At 46.9% G+C, this 20851-nt stretch overlaps 1 protein-coding gene across 4 annotated transcripts in view; it reads left to right on the plus strand.

Moving 5' to 3' along the window:
• The window catches only part of CA10 (carbonic anhydrase 10), a 494596-nt gene extending 482330 nt beyond the window's left edge, over positions 1–12266 (plus strand). For all 4 annotated transcript variants that reach the window (XM_078065118.1, XM_078065112.1, XM_078065108.1 and 1 more), the window contains exons 8-10: positions 6168–6322; positions 8387–8561; positions 10957–12266. In XM_078065118.1, the coding sequence (XP_077921244.1) occupies positions 6168–6322; positions 8387–8561; positions 10957–10979 (353 nt within the window). In that variant the 3' untranslated portion in view covers positions 10980–12266. The remainder of the gene's footprint in view (positions 1–6167; positions 6323–8386; positions 8562–10956) is intronic.
• The last annotated feature ends 8585 nt before the right edge of the window (positions 12267–20851 follow it).

Consider the following 20851-nt stretch of genomic DNA (forward strand, 5'->3'; position numbering starts at 1 on the left):
TGGAAGTGGGTCATACTTCATTCCTGACCTGGTCAGCCATGGAACCCAACCCCAGTGTTCTTTGACCCCAGGGCTGGAAACTGCGGGGTTTGCCCATATTCTTTTCTTGGCTTCCATGGCCTTTATCCGGCCAAATACACCAAGCAAGTCTCCATGGGTAGAATAGAAGATGTAAAAAGGTGGCCTGTGATTCTCAAATTCCAATCCCTAAAAGCTGGAACACTGACTTAATGGCAGCCCGAGGCAGAGTGGGGGGAATCATGAAGACAAACATTACACCAATTTCAGCAATGTAAATACAGCAGTGTAAGTGTTTGGTGTAGGAACATGGTGATGCCAGACAGAGACAGGCACCAGTCTCACTCCCGCCCTGATATCTTGCGGGGGGGGGGGCCTCTATTTGGGGAGAGGAGCGGGCAGTATGTATTTAAGCTAGTGGTAAGGACTGGAGCCTCAGAGATCTTTCCCCATCACCTGACAAATGATGTTGCCTCTTCTTCCTTTAGTTTCTTTTTTTTTTTTAAGATTTTATTTATTTATTTGACAGGGAGAGAGATAGCAAGAGCAGGAACACAAGCAGGGGGAGTGGGAGAGGGAGAAGCAGGCTTCCTGCCGAGCAGGGAGCCCGATGTGGGGCTCGATCCCAGGACCCTGGGATCATGACCTGAGCCGAAAGCAGATGCTTAACGACTGAGCTACCCAGGCTCCCCGTTCTTCCTTTAGTTTCTGCCCAACACCATCACCAGGTGGAGCTGCTGGGCAGAAACTGTCTTACTGATCATCCAATCAGTGTTCCTTGAACACCCAGTACATGGTGGGCCCCAGGCAGAGGCCTGGAGATTCAGAGATCAAAGACAGAAGCCCTTCTCCCAAAAGCTCGCAGGGTGGCGGGGACATTTAAATAGTAAGTTATTATTGGCAAGCTGATTCAACAAATATGGTGAGAAAGGAAGGCACTAACCCAGCTGGAGCGAGCCAGGAGACCTCAGGGAGGTCAAGCAGAGCCTATCCCAGGGAAGAGGTCATCCTGGGCAAGTGCCATAGGCTGGGCCCTCTGCCAAGTACAGATCTTCCTCGACTTCCCGTGGGGTTCCGTTTGATAAACCCCTCATAAGTTGAAAATATCCTAGGTGAGGGGCGCCTGGGTGGCTCAGTCGTTAAGCGTCTGCCTACGGCTCAGGTCATGATCCCAGGATCCTGGGATCGAGCCCCGCATCAGGCTCGCTGCTCAGCGGGAGGCCTACTTCTCTCTCTCCCACTCCCCCTGCTTGTTGTGTTCCCTCTCTCTTTGTGTCTCTCTCTGTCAAATAAATAAATAAAATCTTTTAAAAAAAAAGAAAATATCCTAGGTGAAAAATGCACTTAATACACCTCACCTACTGAGCATCATAGCTCAGCCTGGCTGACCTTACACGTGTTCAGAGCACTTACATTAGCCTACAGTTAGGCAAAATCATCTAACACACAGCCTATTTTATAATGACGCATTGATTATCTCATGTAATTTATTGAATACTGCGCTGAAAGTGAGAAACGGAATGTAGATGGTTGTGCGTGGGTACAGAATGGCTGGAGGTTGCGGGCTGTTGACCCCTCACGACCCAGGGGCTGACAGGGAGCCTCGGCTCCGTTGCCTGGCCTCACGGAAGAAGATCCTACCACCTATCGCTGGCCTGGGAAAAGATCCAAATTCGCAACTTAGAATATGATTTCTACTGAATGACTGTTGCTTTCACACCAATATAAAGTTGAAAAATCGTAAATTGAATTATCCTGAGTTGGGGACCATCTGTACTTGAAAAGTGGGATCTTATTTGTTCTTTGAACAACTCAGAGGCAAGTACTCTGTCTCAGTTATAAGTTGGGCTGCTTTCACAAACTACGTTGGTGGATGGCTTACAAGCTACAGAAGCTTACTTCTGACAGTTCCGGAGGCTGAAGTTCTGAGATCAGGATGGCAGTATGGCTGGGTTCTGGCGAGGGCCCTCTCCTGGGTTATGGAAATCTTGTTGAATCTTCACAAGGATGAAGGGGTGAGAGCACTCTCTGGGGTCCCTTTTATAAGGATGCTAATCCCGTTCATGAGGGCTCCATCCTCGTGATCTAATTATCTCCCCAAAGCCCTGCCTCCTAATACCGTCACATCAGAGGTTAAGACTTCAACATATGAATTTTGGGGGGACACATACATTCAGTCCTATGGCTACCCCAACCATCTGCATGCTACAGATGTGGAAACTGAGGCTCATGCCATTACGTGCACATCCAAGGTCACACGGAAGGTGAGCAGCAGTGTCAGCATTCGAACTCAGGTCTGAGTCCAGTGCTCACACTCTTCACACTGGGTCTTTCCAAGTTCTGGAGCGTGAGGAAACAAAAAAGGCAAAAAGGTGGAGCACCTGGCTGGCTCAGTCAGTGGAGCACGTAACTCTTGATCTCAGGGTTGTGAGTTCGAGCCCCACATTGGGTGTAGAGGTTACTTACAAATAAAAGAAGAAGAAGAAGAAGAGGAAGAAGAAAGGAGGAGGAGGAAGAGAAGGAGGAGAAGGAAGAAGGAGAAGGAAGAAGAAGAAGGAGAAGGAGAAGAAGAAGGGCAAAAGGTGAAGTGTGAACCAAGTGGTGAGTGAGGATCCCGGGAAGGTGGAACTGCCCGCAAGCTACCCGAGTTCTCCAATGGAGCATTGCATCTCTCAGGGGACGTGGGCGAAGAGGAATCTCCCGGCAGGACCCCAGCAGGTGGAGTCTGGGATACGGGCACAGCAGTGTTTTGGGAGCACGCTGTTACCCTACTGTGTGGGTTACATCCCCGAACATAGCGTCTTGCTCCTCGCCTGCCCACCCCCCGCCACCCACACACACCAACTTGCCTCGAATATGGATGCAACACAGAGGCTGCTTCTGGTTTCAGAGAAACAGAAATGTTCTTTTCCTTTATTCCAGTCATGCCTGGAATGCCCCTCGCTCCACCACCTCCTTCCTTCCCTCCTCCCCACAGCCCCAAATAAAATAAAATACAATAATAGCAGCATGCTAGAGTACCCAATATGCTCTGCGTGCAAGCTTGGTTAAACAAATCGCATTGACCTTTAATAAAGATGTGCAGGATGCTTCCTTCTCTCATTCAATATGTTAATCTTCGGGCCAAAGCTCCGTGAGAGCAGGCACCATTAAGTGCAGATCTGATCTTGCTACTCCCCTGCTCTAAACCCTTCACTGGCTTCACATTGCCTACAGGAGGAAGCCCCAACTCCCAACAGCGCAGAGAAGGACCTCCCGGGTGTGGCCTGTGCCCACCGCTGGCTTCATTTTGCACAACACCCCTCCCCCCCAACCCCTGCAGCTCCCCAGCACCACTCCGGCCCTCAGCCCCTATGCATCTCTCTCTCCATCCTCAGTTCTTTCCCTGGCAGAAATGTCTACGGTGCCCTTGACAGCCACCTGCTGCCAGCTACGCACTGATTACCTCCTGTCATTCAAAATGCAGTTCAGGTCAGCTCCTCGATTAATACTCTCCTGAGTCCCACCCCCAGGCAGAAATGACAACCTCTCAATGTACCCAGTGCAGATCTGTGTCACTGTCTCTGTGGCTCCTTGCTGCATTCATTTAATTACATCCTGCTCACCCATACCTAGCGTAGTGCTTGACACATATTAGGGGCTTAAGAAACAGAGCCACATGATGGCTATTCAACAGAAGCTTATTGTGTTGACGCCTGACGTGACTTCCAAGGAGCATCACGTTGGTGTGTGCTCTGGACACTGTGGCTTTGTCCGGGAAGCATCTGACCCCACAGGCCAGAGTGCGGAACCCCAGGGCAGCCGTATGCTGATCACGGCATCTCTCCTGAGCTTGTCTAGATTCTCTGGTGTTTGGTTGGGAGAGTGGACACATGTAATGCAAATTGAAAGGCCTTCCTCCTAGGGTTGGCCTCCAAATCCAGCTTGACCACTCTGTCTGCCTCCATGGTCATTCTGGAGACATTCAGGTCCCCCCTCAGGGTGGTCAGAGGCTGGGAGGAGGAGTTGGGGATGGAGCAGGCAGACGGTGGTTTTATTTACATCATTCCAAACCACTGGATCAGTTGATTTGTTCTTAATTCCGTTGACGAGTGAAGGGGCACTGAAATTCAAGTTCCCTTGGCAGAGATGGCTCTTTTTTATCAGAGAAACTTGAGTGAGCAATTTCTGGAGGAAGAGATGGGAAAGGATGGGGGCCTGTGCCCAGGAACATGGATTAGCCTCCTGATGCTCAGGATTGGAAGGTAGGAACAGGCCTGGCCAAGGTACACTCATTACCACCTGATAGGAGAGCTTGCATTTATTAATTTGGCCATTTTTGTCTGTCTCTTCAATAAAATGAGGGTGGGCACTGCATCTATCTTGTTCATTGCTCTCTCCTCAGACCCTACCTAACCCTAAGCCCAGCACAAAGTGGTGCATACTGAACATCTGTTGAGTGAATGAATTACCCTGGGCTGGAAGTCAGGAGAACTGGTCCCACTCTGTAGTCACCAGCCAGCTCTGTGACCTTTGGCAGGTTACTCTGCCTCTCTAATCTTGTCAATGGGGATGTTATTATCTGCCTGACCAATCTTAAGGGTCATTGTGAGGTTCCAGCTGTATGTGAAAGTCCTTTTGTACCATTATACGGGCACAGTCCTAAACCTGAGAGGTTATGTCAACCGCTGAAGAGTTAGTCCTTTCCCACTGGGAGTTGGAAACATGGATGAGAGAATCTAGGAGGACTGGAGGAGCCAGGCTCTTCCCTCCACCTGGAGGCACTGGGTTCCCTGGGCCACCTGGACCGACCACAGTGGTGGACACTCATGACAAGACCCCCAGACACTTAGATCTGGAGTCACCAGGATACAGAGGGCAATGGAAGCCATGGATGTAGGTGGGCTTCTCACTGTAGAGTGAGGAAGAAAAAAAAAAAAGCCTTGGACTTGTCCCCAGTAAATGTCAACACTGAGATAAACAGGTGGAGAATCAACAGAACCTGAGAAAGAATGGCCAGAAAAATAGGAATACCAAACACTGTGTTTTGAAAGCCAGGAGAAGAGAGGAAGAGCGTGCAGAAAGAAGGGGAAGGATCCTAGGGAGAGGAGGAGGGTGAGAGAGGTTCATTGGAATTTGTGGGTATTTGAATACCTCAGTACATTACAGTGTTTACAGAAATACAACCAGTGCATTGAATTTAAAAATCAGAATGAAATAGACCAAAATGCTCATGGCCACTGTTCCAGATGACTGAGGTATTGATTATCCTCTTGTTGTCTCTCTTTTTTCCATATAGTCTGATATGTACTTATGTCACTCTCATAATTGAAAAAGCACATTTAATAGTAAAATACATATGAATGTGACTATCTCAAGTAGGTGTAAAAAGAGAAAAGGCTATGTGCATGGATGCAATAGGGAAGAGACCCACAAAAATGAAATCAGTTGTTGGACTTAACTGTTGAATCTCATGGTAGATTTGGCCTGATTTGCTTTTCTTTTTAAAAGTGTTTTCTAAATGTTCTTTTAATTAAACAATGTTAATAAATAAGAATGGCGACCAGGCAGTGTTTCAATCAGCCCTGAAGCCTTTAATTGCGTATTTCATTATGACTGTAATGCTATGGGTCTAGGTCTCAGGGACTGTAAGCAAGGATTTGGTTCATTCTTGTGCCCTCGTGGTAGACCACACTTCTGTTTGCCAATATTCAGTGCCCCGTCCTGCCAGAGAAATGTGCTTCCTTGAATCCCTGATGTCAGCCTTGGCCATGTTACCTTTTCGGCTACTAAAATGTAAGAAGTGACATGTGCCCCTTCTGGGATGGGAGAGTTAAGAGCCAACATATGCTTCATCTTGGTTGCTTTCTCTCATTGCTACTCATAAGGGTCTAGATAGCAGCTGCCGTCAGGGCCTGAGTCCCAGAGTGTGGACGATGATGACATGGAGGAAGCTCCCAGCCAACCTAGGGTTAACGTGTATGTGGGCAAGAAATAAGCCTTTGTTGTTGAAAATAACTGAGATTGGGGCGGGGGGGGGGCCTGCTCATTTTTGTAGCCTATCCTGCAGATATGGTCTTCTTAAGTCTGAAAAGAAAAAGAAATTATCAGCAACCCCAGCACGTTCTCAAGAAACCTAACCCTTAAGTCTTTCTTATTTCCTTCTCTAGATGATGCATATTTACTACAGGGACTTAATATAGAGGAACTATATCCAGAGACCTCTAGTTTCATTACGTATGATGGGTCGATGACTATCCCACCCTGCTATGAGACGGCAAGCTGGATAATAATGAACAAACCTGTCTATATAACCAGGATGCAGGTGAGCTTTTCTGCGGTCTTTCAGCTAATGGGGAAGATGATGTCCAGACTGGCTGGGTTTATGGAGTGCCTATTGATTAGTTTGCTAGGACTGCTTTGACAAAATGTAACATAAACTCTGTGGCTTAAGTAGCAGAAATGTACTGCCTCACAGCTCTGGAGGCTATAAATCTAAGATCAAGGTGTCAGCAGGGTTGGCCCCTTCCGAGGGATGTAAGGAAGAATCTGTTTCCCACCCGTCCTTCTGGTGGTAGCCAGGAATCTTTGGTGTTCCTTTGCTCCTAGAAGCACTGCCCACTCTGCCTCCACCTTTATGTGGCATTCTTCCCCTGCATATTTGCCCAAATCCCTTTTTTTATAAGGACACTGTGTCACCCTGAATTAGGGCCCACCCTAAAGACCTCATCTTAACTAATTACACCTGCGATGACCCTATTTCCAAATCAGGTCACATTCTGAGGTACTGGGGGGTTAGGACTTCAATTTATGAATTCTGGGGGTCCACAATTGAAATCACCACACCTATGTTTGAAAAACCAGCATCTGAAAAGGCTTAGTATGAACAAATTGTAGAAGCATCCCACGTGTCTGAATGAGAAAAGACAGCAAGGTCAATTCCCAAAGTGTTCACTACAGTCATTATGTTCAAACAGCAAGTGAGCAAAATGGATGGTGTGTCCAAAAATGTTTGAAAAAGCTGGGTTTTAAAAAAAGTTAAATAGGGGCCCCTGGGTGGCTCAGGCGATTAAGCATCTTACTCTAGACCTCAGCCCAGATCTTGATCTCACGGTCGTGAGTTCAAGCCCCATGTTGGGTTGGGCTCCATGCTGGGTGTGGAGCCTACATTTAAATAAATAAATAGATAGATAAATAGATAGATAGATAGATAGATAGATAGATAGATAGATAGATAGATAGATCTCCTTACTGGGAAACTTGTCGGGGCCTTTAAATTGATAATACATGTGTCAGTCTCCAAGAAGAGGCATGGGATGTTGAGCATTTCACAAACTGTTGAAATGTGAAGTATTTTTAGAGCATCTCACAGGGCTAGTATGCCCTTGAACTACCTGAGAACCAGGTCTGAGCACTGGGTATGAGCTTTGCCAATGGCTCACTGTGCACTCCCACAGCTGTCACCCCCACCATGTGAAATGAAAGTTCCTCCCCTTTATAACGAGGGGGGTAAGTCACGTCTGCTCCAGTTCTGGCATTCTAAGATCGTCTATAAAAACTCGAAAGGAAGATGAGCAAAGGAAGCAGAATCCAATCTCCTTGACAGGATATGTACTCACGTCCCAACAGTCTGAAGCATTTGAAGTTTCCAGTCCTATCTGTGTTGATTGGGATTCTTTTGGTGACACGCCACCCCCTCCAGATACCTCACTTAGAAAAAAGGAGATATTCAAGAGATATGGGGGCATCCTATGGGAGTTGAGATCAGAAATTGATGTCCGGAATTCACGGGAAGTCTGTCCTCTCTGTTCTCTTTCGCTTCTTATTGCACATTCTCTTTGTCCTCCTTTCCTGTTAAAAACTTCCTTTGCTTCGCAGTCCTGGGCTGGAACATGGCGGAAAACCTTTAGTCCAGCCGCCCCGTCCTGGTAGTCACAGAAAAGCAACCAAATTGATCCAGCTTAATTTAGCTCTGACCCCTGGAACAATCACTACGGTGTGGATAACACCCATGGGGGCGGGGGGAATAATTTCCTGAATTATTGGAAATTCTGGAACCATGAGGTGTCAGAGGAAAAAGGGACCCTGGAGAACAACCAGATGGATTTCCTCCTTTGACAGATGGTGTGTTTGAGCTTAAGAGAGAGCAAAGGACTTGCTCAGAGACATGCGTGACCTGGTGAGGTAGAAGCCCGGCTCACTCTGTGCACAGAGGCATCAGGAGGCCTGCAACACACCGGCATCCATGAAACAGGGGTCTCTGCAGCACTCACATGTGCCCTGTCCCAGACAGCCAGGACCGCCTGGCTTGGGCACGGTCTACGCGGTCTGACATGCTCCCTAGCGCAGTTAGGAGACTGGTGGGACTCAGCTGTGTCTCTCCCCGCAGATGCATTCCTTACGCCTGCTCAGCCAGAATCAGCCGTCTCAGATCTTTCTGAGCATGAGTGACAACTTCAGGCCTGTGCAGCCGCTCAGCAACCGCTGCATCCGCACCAACATCAACTTCAGTTTACAGGGGAAGGACTGTCCGAACAACCGAGCCCAGAAGCTTCAGTATAGAGGTGGGTGTGCTGGCTTGGAGGGCAGCGGGCCCCCACCGGGGCTCAGTCGTCTTATTAGAATCGGGATCACAAATCACAGTGAGACCACCCCCTTCCATTTGTACGGTGCTTTCCCGTTGGTAAAACCTCTGTAGCATTCGAGATAGACAGAGATAGGGATAGACATACAGAGATAGAGATGGGGGAGGGGGTGTCACATGTGCAGATCCCTTCCGGTTCAAGCAAGACAGCATTGAAAAAATAAAAGGAAGGAAGGGAGGGAAGGAGGAAGGGAGGGAGGAAGAGAGGAAGGAAGGAAGGAAGAAAGGGAGGGAGGGAGGGAGGGAGGGAGGGAGGGAGGGAGGAAGTTTTATTGGAGCCCAAGTTAAGACAGCTGCCTAGGATACAGTCTTCACAAGGAAGAAAGTGCTCCCATGAAAGAATATTTGGCTAGGGTTATATACATTTTTTTGCATAAATAGTTACAAATCATTACACTAAGGACATTTCAGAAAGTTGCAGACCTCATCTTAAGCCTCTCGTATATACAGCACCATATGACTTTAAACTGATGGGAGCCAGGGAGGTATTTTCCTTTTTCTTTTTCTTTAAGTTTTTATTTAAATTCCAGTTAGTTAACATACAGTGTGATATTAGTTTCAGGTGTACAGTTGAGTGATTCAACACTTCCATACATCACCCGGTGCTCATCATGACAGATACACCCCTTCATCCCCATCACTTAGTTCACCGAAACCCCCCTCCCCTTTGGTAACCATCAGTGTGTTCTCTGTACTTAAAGACTCTGTTTCTTGGTTTGCCTCTTTCTCTTTCTCTTTTTTCCCTTTGTTCATTTGTTTTGTTTTTTAAATTCCACATATGAGTGAAATCATATGGTATTTGTCTTTCTCTGACTTATTTCACTTAGCATAAGATAGCAGTTTTATTGCCATTTTACCCAAGGGCCCAGAGAGGCTGATTTTCCAATGTCATCTGTTAGAACAGGACAGCTAGAAGCATTCAAGCTTTTAGCTATGTGCACAATGGACCTCCACCCCCTTTCTCCCAAAAGGGGAGCAAATACTCTGGATGCCAGGTATCCAATGAGGGTAACATGTGTGAGCACATCTTTTTCCGGTGCTCTGTCCCTAGCGGTGACTAGTATCCCTACTAAAGGAGACATTTAAGATGACTCCTGCCTCCTGTAACCCTCTCGTCCACATCGAGCTCTCTCTCTCTTCCTACACACGCTAAGTATCTGTTGATCATTGTGGTAAACCCTCAACATAGAAAGGAAGATGGAGACAGAACGGAGTCATGGAGATGTCTTCAACAAGGAACCCACACACCCGAGCTCCTGGCCTGGTTCTGTCACTACCAAGCCAGGTAAACCCAACCACCTCATTTCCCCTCTGGACCTGGCTTCTTTCATGACAGTCTCTATACCATCTAGTTCATGACTCATGAGGAGCAAATGAGAGCCTAGATGGGGAAGTCCTTTGTAGCAATAACGTGCCACCCTAATATGGGGACTATGGATGTTACCAGGCAGCTACCCCTTGGTCCCCCACTTCATCTCTCCTACTTCCCCCGCATCTCCTTCTTTCTTTTTTCTCTGTCAGACACACGCAAAGTGTCAAAACTATAATTTTCTGTTCCCTTCCAGCCAGAACTACCAGAAAAACAATCCATTCATTGAGCCTTCCCTTTATTCAACGCCTAGTTATGATGCACCTACTGTGTGCTGGGCACTTAGCTAGGTGATGGGAATACAGTGGTGATGAAGACAGATAGGGCCCCATCCATGCAGAGCGTATAGTCTAGAGCAGGGGTGGCAAACTTTTTCTGTAAGGGCCAACTGGTAAATACTTTAGGCTTTTGAGTCATATAGTCTCTGCTACACTCTTATGTTGTAGAGTGAAAGCAGCCATAGGCAATATGTAAATGAATGTGTGTGGCCACGTTCCAATAAAACTTTACAGACAAAAACAGATCACAGGCTGTATTTGGCCTGTGGGCTGTCATTTGCCCAACCCTCATCTAGAGCACTGCCATCCACTGGAACTTTCTGCAACTCTGGAAATGTTCTATATCTACCTTGTTTGGTATGGTAGCTACTAGCCACATGTGGCTATCTGACATTTGCAGTGTGGCTAGTACAGCAATGCAGCTAAATTTTTAGTTTTCATTTTAATTAACTGAATTTATGGTAGCCGCATGTGACTGGTAACAACCCTATGGGACAGCTCAGGCCTAGAGGTTTATGAGGAAGCAGAGGGGGTGGTCAGGATACATACATACAATTTACAGAACTGTCCCTTCCCCTTTGGAGTAAGACCCCCAAGCTTTGTGTGCATTAATTCAACTATGCCTCGTTTTGTGTTGTGTGTGTGTTTTCCTTTCTCTCTCTTTCCAGTAAATGAATGGCTCCTCAAGTAGGGAACGAGACCAAGAAGAATCTCAAGAAGAAATGCTACAACTGTGAATTGATGTAACCTAGAATGCCCCCTTCTTTCTTCTCTCTCCCTCTCTCCCTCAAGCCTCATTCACTCTTTGGATTGGCCCTTTCTTCATGAAAAGTGTCTGCAAAACCATGGCAGAGGAACACATCTCTTCCACACACTCACTGACGCACACACACACACACACACAAGCACTCGCACACACATGCGAACACGTGCAAACATATCTACACACAGACACACTCAACATGGCCTCCAAGATGGGAAGTCAAGTTTCAGAAAAAACAGGCTCATTCATAAGAGGTCTTAGAAGAAAATAACCAGTTAACCAGATTACAATTTTGATACTGTTTTCCTGAACTAAGAAATCTACCCAATGAGACTTTTCAGCCTTTGTACATACAAAATTCTTCCAAAAGAGAGAGAGGAGAAAACACAGCTCCGACAACATCAAGCGGACTTTGTTCTTGGCATCAAGTTATCTCGGGTGGTGTCCTAGGATCCTCTGAGGGTGCTGGTGACAGGTGAACCAAGACAAAGTTGGCCAAGGACACTTATTTCTAGATTATGATTCTTCTGTTTACTCAAAAAAAATTCAAAGAGCAAAGGACAGACCTTGAAGAGATACACATTGTATATATATCACTGCAGACTATAAAGAAATGGAATTATTTCCCCTTTGTCACATATCTGTAGTAGGATTTGCCAAGATCAAAATCGATCCATTTGCTGTTTCTTGTTTTCCAAAGGTCATACATTGTGTTTGGTTATTGTTAACAGCTCAATAAATGTGTTTAACAAGTTAATTTCATTTTTCCGCCTTTGGTCTGTTCTCCTTCCTTACAGGCGAAGCCCTGACTCCATTGCAACTGCATTCTTTGATTTCACTTGTTCCTTCATCTACGTGTTCTGTTCATTTGCAGCCAGTTTTGACTGAGTTTGTGGCAATCAGGAATGCATTTGCTAAGCAAGTATAACTTTAATTCCACTCCATGGCTCGATCATTCATACAAGGTGAGCTTCAGCCTGAGATAGCAGGCGACAGATTTCTTGCATTTCAAAACTGCCATCCCCCACCCCACTGTGATGCTCCCTTGAAGGAATGCACTTTGCCTTGTAAATTCCTGGGAAGGGGGTGTCTTTTCTCTCCAGGTGCAGCCGGATCTCACAAAATACAAACGAATGCCTTTCTTTCCTTGTTTATAATGGTCACTCACTGTGTTTGATTACTGTCAAGAAATCAATAAATGTGTTTAACAAGTTAGCCAGTACCCATGTCTGAGTTTATTGAGGAGGAGGACGCTCCCTGCTGAAGCCTCAGGGTCCTGCTCCGTCCACGAGCCATGGCATTGTGGCCAGTAAGGCTGGGGAGCCACCGGAGCCACCCGGCTGGCCGTTCCCAGAGCCGGGTAATTAATACCCTGGTGAGAAAACATATAGGCTCGGCTGCTGGAAGGAAAGATTTGGATGTTCGTTCAGTGGCCAAATTAAAAATAACTTTCGTCTCTCCTTCCTATCGCGGTCCCCAGAAAGAGGGAAGCACGCAGGCAGGCAGGGTCCATGCAAATGGGAAACTTCAGCCAAGTGACACGTTAGCCATATTGACGATGAAAAAAAAATGATCAAACAGCCAAATACTTCATATTTGAAATAATACACTTAATTGAAGTGTTTTCACTTTTTGCACCAATGTGAGTTAGAGGATGGCCTTAGCCATGATGCCTTAGGAGCCAGTTTCTGAGCAATTGTATTTTTGCAGAAAACCAGGTCTGCAAAAGTTCAAGGTAGACAGGGGACAGTCTTCATCTGTATGGCTTGCTGCTTTCTCTCTGAGACAGAATCTTCCTGAGCCTGCAAGGGCAGGTAGCGGTGTAGTACAGTGGCTGAAGAATATTGGTAAATCAACCAAACCTGGCTTCAAATCTTCATTCTGCCACTTGCCTGCTTGCTGTGTGATCCTAGGCAAGTGGCTTTACTTCTCTGATCTGGGCATCAGGGATGCTAATAACCGCCTCTGTGAGTTGTGAGGCTTGAATGGAACACAGCTACTTAAAGCAACCAACTCAATACCAGTGACTGTTCTGCACGTGGTGCCTGTGGGTCATGTGTGCGGCTCACCTGGCAGCGTTTATGTGGACCATACCATACCTCCCTCTCCAGGAAGGGCTTAGCACTAATCACAACAAAGCCATCAATTAATATCAGATGAGAGTAATAGATACCCAGCAGTCCGCACATAGGTATATGCCTGACTCGTGTCGGGGCGCAGAGCAAGGAGCCCCAGTGAGGAAGGAAGGCAGGGGCCAGGTGTCTAGGCTCTGTTCTGTTACTAGCATCCTCTGTGATGCAAATCAACTCCCCTCCAGGGGACGGTGTCCTTATCTAGAAATAACCTGGACTCGATGACCTCCCATGGCCTCTCTAAGATCATTCCCTAACTCCATCTCTCATTCAGTTCTCAGTCCAGGGAGAACAGAAGAAAACCCAGGCTGACACCCCTGGGGCCCCTGGGCACGGGCAGAATTTCACTCTGGCCAACCAGAACTGGAAATGGAGAGAATGAGCCAGTCTCTCACCTTCTGGGCCAATCCTTCCCTGCATGGCCCAAACTATAAAATGGAAATCGGGGCACTTTGCCTTCAAACCATGTGGAAGTAATAAAGATTTACTAGATTTCTACCACTCTAAGAAAAAAAAAAAATAGAACGTTTAAACATATCAAAAAGTCTCTGAGAGTTGACCTGGTAAAGCCATTAAGAAACAAAAATCCATTTCTCCATGTGATGTGCATGGGTGTTCAGAAAGGGGGTGGCCACAGTGCCGGCTTGGCCTGCAGAGCCCACCTGCAGGGACATGCATGCCGTGCCTCAGTTCCCTCCTCAGCAAAATGGGGAGGGGAAGTAAATATACGCAGAAGAGAACGCTGGGCAAATTGCACGAGAAAAGGGGAAGGCAGAGCGGGGAGATTCCCAGTGCTCCTCTCAAGGACATGCTTTGTGGTTTCCAACACCATTTAGAGCCCAGTTCCCACCTCCCTTGGTAGCAGTTTGGTTTCCATGGTGACACCAGGACAACCACCACTGGCCATACTAGATGGGTCTGGAATGTGAGTAACATGAAGTTTGGGCAGGAGGGCAGGCCTCCATTGCAGCCCCTACCCGCCCAGCTTTGGCTGAAGGGCCCCATTGACAATCATCGAATGACATGTGCCTGCATCCCCAGCATGGGCCCCTACCCTGCCGGACAACCCCTGCCCCTCCCCGAGCACTCCTAGCTCCTGAGAGTAACAGTTTTCTTCTTCCAGAAACCCTGAAAGTAGGACCCCCAGGAGCAGAGATGCCCTTGGACATCACTCACTAGCTGGCAGGACAGAACCTAAGGAAACACCCAGATAATGGGTTGCACGTGTCCTGTGGGCCAAGCCCCGGGTTAAGCAACTTGCAAATATCATCTCATTTCACGCCCACAGAGGCCCACGAGCTAGTCACCATTGCTGTCCCATGTTATAAAAGCAGAAACTGTACTTCTTACGACTGGGGGTCATGCTCAGGGTTACGCAGCTCATAAGGGGCAAAGCCAGACCCAGCTCTCTTAAGCTAGTGGTTATGAGAGTATGGCCCTGTCAGCATCACTGGAAACTGGACAGAAATGTAAATTCTTAGACAGCACTCTGGCGTGGGACCCGGCCATGTGTGTTTTTACAGGCATCCTCCCGGTGATTCTGGTGCTCACTCAAGTGTGAGGACCACTGGACACCAAATGCTCATTCCTACTCCCTCCTACTCTAGAGGCTCCCAAACTTTGCTACACATTAGACTCCCCCGGGGATGTTTTAAAAACTCCAGTGCCCAGGCTGCGCCGCATACCGCTGAAGTCAGAATGCCGGGGTGGCAGCCAACTGTCAGCGTGTTGTAAAAATCCCCAGATGATTCCAACATGCAGCGCAGCTGGGAACCACATCCCTGTCTGAAGGACCTGCTCAGAGAAGGGCTCCCCTTGTAAGGTGGATCCATGGGAGCCCAGAGGCCAGCCTGATCTAACGGCTCTTCCCTTTTCAGAATCATATCCCAATCTCTGTGCGCAGTCACTGTTCGGGATGGTCTGAGAATGTTTCCCGGTCCCCTCCTCCTGCCCCAGATCTTCAGTTAACAGGTCTAGCGTTTGGATAAAAAATCTCCCTGTTTTAAATAAAAGAAGTATCAGCGTTTGAAATATTTAAAAATATTTTATTTATTTATTTGAGAGGGAGAGAGAGAAAGAGAGAGCATGCCCAAGCAGGGGGAGGGGCAGAGGAAGAGGGAAAGAATCTCAAACCGACTCCCCACCAAGCGTGGAGCCCGAAGCATGGCTTGATCTCAAGACCCTGAGATCATGACCTGAGCCGAAACCAAGAGTCGGCTGCTTAACCAACTGAGCCACCCAGTCGCCCCACACAGCCTATTGATTTTATCTCTGATTAACATTTACTTCATCCAGGTCTGTATCAGAAATAAAGTTGCAGAAATCGATGTGTGTTACAGAGATAGAACTCCATGTGGTTCCCTATTTTCCTGTCTGCCCATGCCAGGCAGAAGCTCTCTAACATTGTCCCTTCATGCATCTTTGTATCTCTCCCTCCTATGCACAGAAAGAAAAGAATGTTTAAATCCTATCCTAATTCTTTGTAAATAGAAGGTACTCAAACAAGGTGGTTGGTTGATATGTAGAATTTTCCTATGAGAGGCAGGATAATATTTGATTCTTTTCAATTCAGGGTTGTTGAGCTCCTCCTCTGTACCAGGCACATACCAGGCGTGGTCCTGGGTTCTTTCACATATATTTTACATATTTTTTTTTCTTTTATTTGGTGCCCATAGAGGTTCTGCCATGTAGTTCTTGGCTTTGTTCTGTAGATAAAGGAGTTAATCAGAGAGGTAAAGTTAGCCTAGACCACACAGTTGCTGAGTAGCAGAGCTAACAAAGGCTGATCCTAGAGAAGCATCAAGTGAACTTGGCTCTCAGCTGGTCTAGAATGGAAGGGCTCTTCCTACCAAGACCACCATCGTTTTTCTTTATACTGCCCCCAAGGTACAGAGACCTGCCAATCGTTCCCATCCCCCAGTTAAAGCAGAGTCTCTCCATGGACTCTGAAAAACAAACTGAGGGTTCTAGAGGGGACGGGGGTGGGAGGATGGGTTAGCCTGGTGATGGGTATTAAAGAGGGCACGTTCTGCATGGAGCACTGGGTGTTATGCACAAACAATGAATCATGGAACACTACATCAAAAACTAATGATGTAATGTATGGTGATTAACATAACAATAAAAATTTAAAAAAATAAATAATAAATAATAAAGCAGAGTCTCGGACTATGAGTCCAGGCCTTGGAGAACCATTCTCGATGTTGGCTGCCCATCAGAGTCACCTGGGGGGAACTTATAAAGGTGCCAAGTATAGGTGGTTCTAAAAGTGCCCCAGGTGAATCTAACGTCAGCTGAGACAGAGACCCACCACTCTATACCAAGGCATCTGCCAAACAGTCCCAAATATAGGCTATAGGCTCCCTGCCCCTGGAACACATACTCCAAAAAAATGAATGAATAGAGAGTGGATGAAAAGAAAAGCAGGACCCCTTTGGACGCCCAGGATGCAGGGTTCTGACACATCATTCCAGCAAGCTGTGCTCATAGGATTTTGGAGTTGACAAGGATACTCAATCCTCACACCCAGTCAGCCTCCTGACCTCAGGGCTCCCATGCAGTGGGAATTCAAAGGATACTGAATGGTTAACTTCAGGCAAGAGTTAAGAGGATGAAACAAAAGCCAAACTGTCACCATGCCCCAGTGGTCCGTTGAGCTCCTGACACCCGAGCGAGTGAGTGGCAGCAGGTCCCCGTCACCAGACAATGAGATGTCTGCCTCCCCAACGGAAGGTGCCTCACGAGTGAAATGGATATAATCATTTTTTTTCTCATATCCTACAAGTTGTGAAAACAAAACCAGAGAAGAGGTGAGAAAAAGCTTGGGAAACGTGTCAACCAAGTGTCAGGCAATGTTAATCGAGGGATGCAAATGTTTCTGTTGCTGTGAAGAGAGGTGCATTGCTGGAGAATATGTGCTGCCAGGGGCCCCGCTGGCCACTAATCCCACAGCCACTGAGCGCCAGGCACAAATCTGGTCCTCAGAAATACCTAGGAGAGAGGCAGAGAGGAGGCCCCAGTGTGTTCTGGGATACACCGCCCAGATGCAAACAGATTTCAGAAACGGGAAACTTGAGCTGCATCTGAAGAAGCACTTCTAAGAGTCAGGAACGGTGGGTTAGAAAGGAAAGACCACCTAAGGAACTGAAGGAGGGAGACGTTGATTTCAGTAGAGGCTTCCAGGAGAGAAGGCTCCCTGAGGAGGTGACATCTGAGCTGACAAAGCTCTGTGTTTGGGTGAATAGGGAAGGAGCCAGCATACCAGAAAGGCAGGAGCCTAAAGGAATAGGTTGGATGTGTTCCAAAGCTGAGGAATGGGCTGGAAAACAAACTGAGGGTTCTAGAGGGGAGGGGGGTGGGGGGATGGGTTAGCCTGGTGATGGGTACTAAAGAGGGCACGTTCCGCATGGAGCACTGGGTGTTATGCACAAACAATGAATCATGAAACACTACATCAAAAACTAATGATGTAATGTATGGTAATTAACATAATAAAAAATTTTTAAAAAAAGAAGAAGATAGCAGGAGGGGAAGAATGAAGGGGGGCAAATCGGAGGGGGAGATGAACCAGGAGAGATGATGGACTCTGAAAAACAAACTGAGGGTTCTAGAGGGGAGGGGGATGGGGGGATGGGTTAGCCTGGTGATGGGTATTAAAGAGGGCACGTTCTGCATGGAGCACTGGGTGTTATGCACAAACAATGAATCATGGAACCCTACATCAAAAACTAATGATGTAATGTATGGTGATTAACATAATAAAAAATTTTAAAAAAAAGAAGATAGCAGGAGGGGAAGAATGAAGGGGGGCAAATCGGAGCGGGAGATGAACCAGGAGAGATGATGGACTCTGAAAAACAAACTGCGGGTTCTAGAGGGGAGGGGGATGGGGGGATGCGTTTGCCTGGTGATGGGTATTGAGGAGGGCACGTTCTGCATGGAGCACTGGGTGTTATGCACAAACAATGAACCATGGAACACTATATCTAAAACTAATGATGTAATGTATGGGGATTAACATAACAATAAAAAAATTAAAAAAAAAAAAAAAGAATGAAGGGGGGCAAATTGGAGCGGGAGATGAACCAGGAGAGATGATGGACTCTGAAAAACAAACTGAGGGTTCTAGAGGGGAGGGGGATGGGGGGATGGGTTTGCCTGGTGATGGGTATTAAAGAGGGCACGTTCTGCATGGAGCACTGGGTGTTATGCACAAACAATGAATCATGGAACACTACATCAAAAACTAATGATGTAATGTATGGTGATTAACATAACATAATAAAAAAAAAAAGAAAAGAAAAAAGAAATGGGCTGGAGTGGAACAGAGTCCCCAAGGTCACCTTTAGGTGTCAGTCTAATCTTACCTGCGAGAGTTTTGCTGGGTCCCTTCAGAGCCAAGAGCTGACACAACACTTGCTGAGTCACCTCATCAGCTGGACACTGAGGTCTCAGCACCAACCACACAGCTGGCTCTGCGCCAAGCAAGGTGGGGGAAACAGAAGGATAAATTATGGTTCCTGCCCTCAAAAAGTTTAAAATCTAATTGTGAGAGACAATGAATGAATGTGGAACTCTTATAATCCCTGTGACTAAGGAATATTTTGTACTCAGAAGATAATCATTTTTGAAATTGTCAGATAGGCAAGATGGCCAAGTGAGGTTGTACACTCTGTACACTGCACAAAAGTGCTCAGCTGAGAGGGAGGCAGGGGACATCTTTTTGCAATTCAGCAGCTTAGAGAGAATGAAGGCCTTCTTGTAATTCACACAAAGGCAACGCTTGCGCTAGCTGAAGCCCCGAAAGGCAGCAACTTTAAGAGCGATAGGAAATTCCAAAATGAAGAACAACATCTTGATTGAAAAGCTCAGTGGGGGACTTTAGTGAAGGAAGAGGGATTTGAATTAGGCCTGCCAGGTGGCAGGATTGGCATAGGTGGGAGGTATGGTATTCTAGATAAGCAGAACAGCTGGGACTAAGATCTGGGGCTAGAACAAGCCTGGCAGGTGCTCTCAGCTTGATGAAACTTCACTGGCTTAGTACAGATCAGATGAAAATGGACCAAGGAAAATTCAGCTGGGCTTGGGATCAGGAAGCCAGGGTGGTTGGCAGTGTGCAAACCAGAAGGAGCAGGTGCTCCTAAGCCTGGCTAGCGTGTTCAAATCTGAGCTCTGCAATTCACTTGCTGGTGACCCCGACAATTATCTTATGCCTCTGAGTTTAAGATTTCTCATCCAAAAAAAAAAAAAAAAGAGGCCACTCCTTTTGAAATAAAACGGGAAGAGAGCTACCTGCTTCATTGGGTTGTAGAGAAATAATCTTAGTATTATAAGCAATAAGAAGCCATTCCTTGAGCAGGAATATGACCAGAAGGGGAAAAAATTATAAGTCGACTGGCAGCTCTGAGTAAGGGCACCTCCCCTAGAGAGAAGATAGTCATATGGGATCTAGGAATACTCCAGAGCTGCCGTAGACCCAGGGGGCTTTAGGGTGAAGGAAGAAGGCAGCTTCAGATTCCTATTGGTCAGGAAAGAATACACTGAAAGGCTTAGCTTCTCTAAAGCTTCTTCCTATTTCAGAGACTTGGTCTCCCAGGGTCCTAAGACTCCCAGTGTTAAAGGGAGAGCCCAATAACTCAGCCACCTTGTCCAGGAAGAAACTTCAGCCACCGGTGCTCTGGGAGATATATGAGAGACCCTAAACAAATGGGGATCAAAGAGGAGACACCAGGAGGGAAACAGTGGAGGGAGAGACCAGTAGTGATGCCCAATGTTCACTAAGCACAGACTATGGGCTCTTATGGGCATCAGTCCACTTGATCGTTGCAATTCTGCCGTAAAGGAGGAACTGCTGTAACAACTCTGTTTTACAGAAGGGAAGCCAGAGGTGCAGAGAAGCCAAGCTCCTCACTCAACTAGTAAGTAGCCGAGGAGAGAGCCTGGCACCGGGACCCTCACACCTCACCTCTCTGTCACGGTGCCTCGCAGAAAACGTGCTGGTCAGAAATGCACAGCGGAGCTGAATTAGAATAGGTAACCAGTATGTACCCCAAAGAACTGAGAACAGAGACTCAAACAAGTACATGCACACGCGTGTTCATAGCAGCACTGTTCACAATAGCCAAAAGGTGTATAGAGCCCAATTGCCCAGCAATGGATGAATGGATAAACAAAATGTGGTATATCCATACAATGGAAGAATGGAACATTATTCATTCATAAAAAGGAATGAAGTACGGATCCATGCTACAATGTGGATGAAACTTGAAAACATTATGCTAAGGGAAGGAAGCCAAACACAGAAGACTATGTATTTCATTTATATGAAATAACCAGATTAAGTAAATCCATATAGCCAAAACACAGATTGGTGGCTATTAGGGACTTGGAGAAGGGAGCAGAGGAAATAGGGAGCAATGGTTCAACAGGTACAGGACTTTCTTTTGGGGGTGATCAAAAGGTTTTGGATCTAGATATAGGTGTGGTTGTGCAATATTGTGAATGTACTAAGTGCCATTGAATTGTTCACTTCAAAATGGTTCACTTTGGGGCTCCTGGGTGGCTCAGTCAGTGAAGCGTCTGCCTTCGGCTCAGGTGGTGATCCCGGGGGTCCTGGGATCGAGCCCTGCATCAGGCTCCCTGCTCAGCAATGAATCTGTTTCTCCCTCT

Source organism: Halichoerus grypus, chromosome 2, assembly GCF_964656455.1.
Source record: "Halichoerus grypus chromosome 2, mHalGry1.hap1.1, whole genome shotgun sequence".
In the NCBI taxonomy this organism is placed as follows: Eukaryota; Metazoa; Chordata; class Mammalia; order Carnivora; family Phocidae; genus Halichoerus; species Halichoerus grypus.